At 47.0% G+C, this 7,414-nt stretch overlaps 1 protein-coding gene across 1 annotated transcript; it reads left to right on the forward strand.

The window, feature by feature from the left end:
• Positions 1-232: 232 nt before the first annotated feature.
• Positions 233-7,092, forward strand: LOC128276342 (uncharacterized; the record flags this gene model as incomplete). Its single annotated transcript, XM_053014809.1, has 3 exons — positions 233-583; positions 3,973-4,182; positions 6,838-7,092. Coding segments are annotated over 3 exons (816 nt in total), but the record flags the coding sequence as incomplete, so codon positions are not given.
• Between the last annotated feature and the right edge of the window lie 322 nt (positions 7,093-7,414).

Here is a 7,414-nt window from a genome sequence, read left to right on the forward strand (position 1 = left end):
CGGAAGGCTTGAGCGTTCCGGAAGCGAACAAAGAGAAGCCTCGTTCCCACGCAGTGCATCGCGATGAGTTTCGCATTTCGATGCAGGGTTTGCCGTTTTCGGTTCTTTCAACGGTTTTTGTTTTCAATTACAACACGTGCCAGCTCTGGAGGAGGCCATTAAAGTTAATAATTTAATAATTCCGATCGGCGGAATGCGATTCAATTCACAGTGCGTATCGTCTCATTCGCAGGTATTTATTCTCAGCAATAACCCTCGGCGCGCGGTGATAACACTTTGGGTGTACTTTGCGCTGGGCCTTGGGTGGTTGGGCGCCTCCATCGTTTACGTAACGATGCTCTCGGGCGACGGGGCCGCCGGTTACGCGCGGTTCAATTCCTTCCGCTGGCCGCTACGGTTCGGGTGGACACACACTGCCGAGCTGCTGAAAACGTTTCTTACCGTTACGATATTCTTCCACGATCTCGTGCAAATGGTGGTGATCGTAAGCTACAGCCTGATATGCTATCTGCTGCGCTGCTACTTGAAGGCCCTTAAAGAGAAGCTGCTTCTTCATACGATTGAACCGCTCAACTGGATGAGGGTAAGTAAAGCTTTGTTGAGTGAGCTTATGTAAGTGGGAATGGGATTGTTTCGCTTTTAATTAACCCGAAATTGAATCATAACGATGAACGAAACTAACACATAATTTGTTTTCCGCAAAATTCCACAAGGATACACAACTTCATCGTCCGTCTTTATTTGGACGTGCAGCGATAAACAGTTTCTCCCCAAAAAGGCCAGCAAATAGCAAAATAGCCCAGAATCTTCACCATCGGTTACGTTACGGTCAGGGACATCCGAAAAAAAGCGATTCATGGGAATCTTCATCGTTCCGGTAGCAGCGAATGTATGTGTTGCATCGGACGATTGGCTAACGGATATCGATCCATTCCAATTAGGGAATGAAAAGTTAAGACGCCATCATTCTTGCTCGGTATTTGGTTGAGATTGGTTCGTTTGCCGCCGTGTCTCTATGTGTAACGGATGCACTGTCTTCACCTTTCAACGAAGATGTTTTTCAATTTGGTGTACACTCAGCAGCATGAAGCTGCTGCTAAACGAATCAGTGTCAGTTCGAGGGAGATATCTTTCAATTACTGGTTTAATGTAGAATTAATAACATTTTTCTCATATGTCTAACATATTGGATACAAATTATTAGGTAATGTAAAATGTTAGATGGTAAGTTAGGTACCTACACCTATGTAGCCATTTGCATTCCATAGAAAAATAAATGGCTACCCCTAAATATCTGTTTATCCATTACTTTGCCCACGACTTTCGAACGTCGATCGCAGCCTCCGATCTCGCGCGGCGCCATCTGCTGCTGCTGCCAAATGGTTAATCGCCTGACTGCCAAAAGCCACTGCAAGCACATAAATTGACACATAACGATGGGACTATTTGTTCACAGTCGGCCATCAACCGGCAGGAACAAAGCGGAAAAAATGAATGAATAATTTATCGTCTTAATTTTGAATTCGCTTACCGAGATTTGGCGATGGCGAACGTTCGCCGATCGCCTCGTCTCGTAGTCATGGCTGAAGCTAGCAAGAATCTGGCCAAAGATGCGAAACCGAAATGTGCTCAGAACTGAAGGTAAAATCGGTCTCGACTAGTTGCGGCCGTGATGGCCATGCCGGCTCCGATCGGAATCGGCCATCGGAATGCTAATGGACGAACGGAGTAAAGCTTCAACCGCACATAAATTATGCTATGGTCACTGGTTGGCTATTTTTGATTTTTTCGTTCTTTTGTTTTTGCTACTGTCTCTTCACTGTCTTAATGGTGGAAATGCTATGCCCCCTGGGGTATTAAAGCGACGATTGACACAGATTAGAGATATTACGAAACGCGACCATGAGCGATTTTCCATGAAGGCCACCATCGGAACGGAACGAGTGTCGTAACGATCTCTCGTTCTTTGCACACGGAAGGGCAGTGATTGTACGATGAAATGGAATGAATTAATTTGCAAAAATTGATGGCTGATTTGTTAACTGTTACTATTAATATCACATTGATAAATATATTTTCACCTAATATTGCTTTTCGTCTCACTAACGTTATAAAAATAACGCTCAGGTATTACGTTTAGAATAGTCTAGTTTCTGTAAGTTATAATAGGCATCTTTTGAACAAGTTTTCTTTGCCTATTAAATGCGCATTGCTTGAATTTATACTTTATATTACATTGTGAGTTTTTCGGGAATAAAACGAACCGCTTTATTTAGTCATTTGTCCTGTAGCACAACTTGATGAACACATTTTTAAAGGTGTCAAACTTGTCTGTTCCGAAGTATTTCTATCAAACTTTGCTACGATCAATCTATTGTCAACTATTTTCATTCGTCGCGGCCATCTTTGAACTATTTACCGATCCAATCCCCAAATTCACGCTAAACATTAATACCAATCGGGGCAAAATTAAATAACTTCTCACCTTTCTCGCCAGAGGCAGTCAAATTGTTGGCAAAGAAACTTTCGTCCGCCTGCTCGAAAAAGCTCGAAACCGAACCACCTCCAGCCGCGGCACTAATCCGCCATCGATGTATGATTTGTGTTCGGGAAACCTCCGGAACCAGTCTGCGCCCGATTCCCAGGATAATTGGCATAAATATTCCCGTTGGCCGGAATTCAATTAAACGCTTGTTTTGCAAAAGTATGGTAGCCCGCTGATAGGTCTCGGGACGGCCCGGTTGGGTGTGGGAAAATTTATCGAACTTTCCACGAGAATTTTCCCTGCACGGCCCTCCGGTGGCGCATTACGTCGTTGGCGGTCATTCCCAGGCCAGGCCAGCCAACTGGCCAGAAGTATGGCAAGTAATTAACGAGAGCGTTCGTTACTATCTTCCCAACTGCCCAGCGAAGGAATGCACTCCCTCCGGGTCCGCTGGTGGTCCGATTGGAAAACCCGATGATGGAAAACTCGATGCCACAAAAGCTTAGCAGCCCGAGTGGCCGGCCTGTGCATGTGACCCGACTCCCATGCTTCCGTAGAGCATTCGCTAATTCGCCCTCCCCATTCAATTAGAGATATTTTCCGCATAATCACTATCATAATCTATCGAATAAATAAATCAAGAGACCGTGTGTGAGTGTGTGTGTGTGAAGGGGAGCCGCTAGCATAACGGGCATTGCCCAGGCGTGTAACAGCATTCGAGGAATTTTGCTGGTCAAAATGCAAATAGGAAATGGCAGCGGCACAAAGTGGTACAACGAGCACTACCAGGAGATGAAAGGCCCTCCCATTTGCGGCCCTTTAATCGATGGTTAGATTTTGTATAGCTTGCACCATTCGCGAAATTCTGGGATGCTAGCCCGGGCGGAGCTGGGCGGATGGGCTACTAGATGTGCCTAGATCCTCGGCACATACCTCAAAGCTAACATTTTACTAGGCACTAGGAATAGGATCGGCACAGTTAGTGCCGACCGCTCCAAAAATGGAAAACCTTTAAAGTCCGGATTTAAAGTTGGTAGGATGGAGTTAAAACGTTCCTTGTCGGAACATTGCATTGAAAGTATCAAATCAAGGCATCGAAGTGAAGCGTGAAATAGTTATTACTAAATTTATTGGAACAAATTCTTAAGAGCTACTGGTGCAATTTACAACTATTTTTAACAGTGGAATACCATTCAAGGAACATCATATTTTGAAGGGATACGTACGTTACGATTACAAAATGTGTTCTTAAAGAGAGCACATAATTCTTTAAATTCATTCTTTTAACTAACGAATAACTTATTTTATTCAAACTATGCTAATAAGACATTCTATTGAAATGGAGCATAGCTCAACTGTGTTATACTATTTCCTGTTGCTACCCTTTTCATTTCATTTCAACTACATTTCCGGTGGCATTTGTACGTTTCCTTTTCTACGAACCACGAAAAACATCGAAACCCACCCCGGTGCCGGTCGCGTGACAGGAGATCTGCGAGTTCCGGAAGCTGCTACACCATCTGAACACGCGGATTTCGCTTCCGGTCGCCAGCCTCACGGTGCTGAATCTCAGCTACGCCGTGTCGAGCGTTGTCCATCTGTTTCGCGATATGACGGCGTGCCCGATTAACATATTCACCGCCAACCTCACCAACATCGTGCTCTGGCTGCTCATCGCACTGTTGCCGTTCTTTCAGGTAAGCCCCGGTCGAGGTTTGCGCGTTTGACCACCGCGTAAGACCACCATCGCTCCCGCTCCGTAAATCCCCGTCGGGCGGTGTAATCCATCGGATCACCGGCAGCACCATTTGTGGTTGGCCTTTTGCGTTCTTGGAGGACGTGCAAAAATAGCACACCGGCACACTGGCAACGTGTTCCACTGGTGCGGCCCGAGGGTCGCTGGCAAAGTTCCAACTCTCGACCGTCGTGCCCGAGGGTGCCCACAGACCACAGAAAGTACAATGCTAGACGCGTTTTACAAGCGACGTCCTTATCGACGGAATCTCGATGCGTGCAATTACGGGGCACGGTTCGGATCGATCAGAAACCACAAACGACTCGAGACTATTTTCAAGGGCGCTTCGAGTAGAACTGCGTTTCCCACGATTAGGTCAGAGCAAAAGTAGTGATCAGTTGCTAAAATAACAGTTGCAGATGATGTTAAAAATATCTCCTTCCTGTATGTAAAGACCAACAGTACTTGAGCCCTCAAAGACAAAACTCTGCGCTCTTTCGAAACAAACAATTCAATAAAAAAAATTGAAAAGCAAGAAAAAAAGACACCTAAGCTTAAACTTGAAGGAGCACTTTGAATGATTGAACCTCGAACGAAGGAAATCACCAGTGTTCCAACCTAACGCCCGATACCCGGGGTCACCAGACCAAGACAAGCCGAGCCGAAAATTTGATTACATTTTTGTGCTGTAAATCGCCTTTCGTTGATGCTACACGATACGACGAGCTCCGGCGGGGAGCTCCTTCGAAAATTTCTGGCTATTACTCCCTGGTAGACCTGATTGTTGGAGAGGTCTTTAATGTAGGGATTTAAAATATCCAAAACGGCCACCTGCCGGTCTTTAGCGAATTAATTTAGAAAACACTGCCGCTTTCATGTTCAAATTCATTAGGATTCCGTGCGGAATTCAATGCTCCGTGTATGTTATCGTGCTATACATGCTTCATTTGATATCCCTTTGAGCGCATCTAGTATTGGCATCGTTCTTAATCGCCCCCGTCAATGCTGTAGCTGGACGGTTCGATGGTTTAGCGGGGCAAACTGGAGGCAGGTGCTACATTTTTTTCTCGCTATAAAATGGATTATGCGGCGAGCGACCTGGTATAATTCCATTCACCACACTCGGCTCCCTGGCACGGCTGGGCTGGGCTTTCAATTTGCCCAAAACATGCCATCCAAACAGCGTAATCCATCAGAAGAACACCCCCGAGCCAGAGCTCAGAACCCTAACAATGATGCAACCCGAAAACGGCCACGAATTAAATCTGCATAATCTGCAACCTTCCTAAAACCGAACGAAAGTGCGCTTTTCAAAATGGCGCGCTGCATGTCAATTAACGGACGTTTAATAGGCACGCATTAGCACGCATAATGGGCGCCTGGTGCGTACTGGCACCGGTGAAGGAGGCATAGCACCGACCGAGGCGCTGTGCATCATCCAAGGCCAGGAAACATTCCGCGACGCGATCCGCGCGCGTCCAAAGAACTACTACTGCGCGGTACTGAATGGCTCCATCCCTGCCCTGGGTGCTGACTAATTAATAGCCAATTAAACGAAACCATTTTCGATGAGTGGTAAGCCCGGAGGCCCAACGCGTGCAACGCAACGACCTGTATCCGGTTTTAGAGGGGTCGGCTTTCATGAGCACTCGCGCGACTCCGTTCAAACCCGTGCGCGTCAGGAGAATAGACTGCAGGCCCGCCAGGATTTTTGGGCACATTTTAGCCCAGGTGGCCCCACGGGTGAGCCGTCCCTGGGTTTGAGAGTTCCTCGTTATGGGATAATTAAATGTCGAGCTCGGAACGGGGTTCCGGTGCGGGGCAAGTTCTAAAACTTTGAGCAGTGCTAATACACGCTACATGGCGGGTTGACATTCCGGAATGAGGCTAAAATAATCAACGGGATACATTATTACTCTGGCCGCGGTCGCACCTATTCTATTGAATTAAATTACACTCACTTCAGTGTGGGGTTCAGTGCGCTGCTGAATGGCACATCCCTCTCGAAGCCTGTGCCAATGCAGTAACGCAATTGTAGAAAAGTTGACACAATGTAGGCACACCGCGTGGCAGTTCGACCCAGGAAGTACTACAAACATTGCAATGAATGTGAAAGGTTATGTTGGCCAAGTTATGCCAACTTTTTCTCTCGCAGACGAATGTGGTTGAATTTTTGTGGCATGTGATGGATTTTTGGAATGGCCGGGCAGGCCCAATCATCAATCAATTGGCAGCCCCCCTTCGAATTCAGTGTCAGGACTTCAAATGCAAATGCATTGATTATTCATCCCTTGGTTGAAGACTTTCAATTGATGGCGGAAACTAAATCAAGCGAGGCAATTGAGCTTTGTTGTAGTTTTTTCGAAATCTGATTAGTCTATCAAGCCTCCAGATGCCTCAGATGCCCCAAGAGCTTTGTGGCCGGCGGGTTACTAAACAACATTGATCCCAGATTGACGCTCGAACATCCGACAAGTAATAGAAGACCTTTCAATCAAACCCTCGGGCCCAAATCTCGGGCCGGTGAGCATTCCATCCGGTTGTGGCATGGCGCGGGATTTGGTGTATATTTTTTCACCTTCTTTCACCGTCCATTATTTCTCTCGTCCATTTGCAGGCCGCCAGCTTAACTGTCACCTGCCGCCAAACGCAATCCTGTGGCCATCTGATAAGCATCCGCCCGTTCGTGCACCGCAACACGTCGTCTGAGGATCTGAACACGGTCCTGCTGTACGCTTCGTCGCTGAAGATGGCGGCCAAATTGTTCCGGATGCCCGTCCGCGCCCACTACCTGTGCTTCGTCGTGCTCGTCTGCATCCTCACCGTCCTGACGTTCGGAATGTGTCTCAACATTTCGTCCGGTTGGCGCTAAGTCCGCCATTCAGCTGGGACTGGAATCTGGAGGATGAGGCAGCGTCGAGAATGATGAGAATTACCAGATTACGAAACCAGGAATCCTACGAGTGTGTCGGCCGCTGCCAGATGCTTAATGCACCAAAGCAGAAAGGGCACACCTTCTCGGGGATTGGTAATTTAGCAGAAATGAACTGGAAATGTGAACGACTGTTTTAAAGCATCACCGTGCAGTGCGACGCTTCCCGGATGTGAATAGTGCGACCCAGCATGAGAACCGCTCGCAGCTGACGTTCGGGAGTAATACGATATCCGTTTGTTGCGAGCAATTTGGCGGGCTA

Source organism: Anopheles cruzii, unplaced genomic scaffold (assembly GCF_943734635.1).
Source record: "Anopheles cruzii unplaced genomic scaffold, idAnoCruzAS_RS32_06 scaffold00958_ctg1, whole genome shotgun sequence".
NCBI classification, from domain to species: domain Eukaryota; kingdom Metazoa; phylum Arthropoda; class Insecta; order Diptera; family Culicidae; genus Anopheles; species Anopheles cruzii.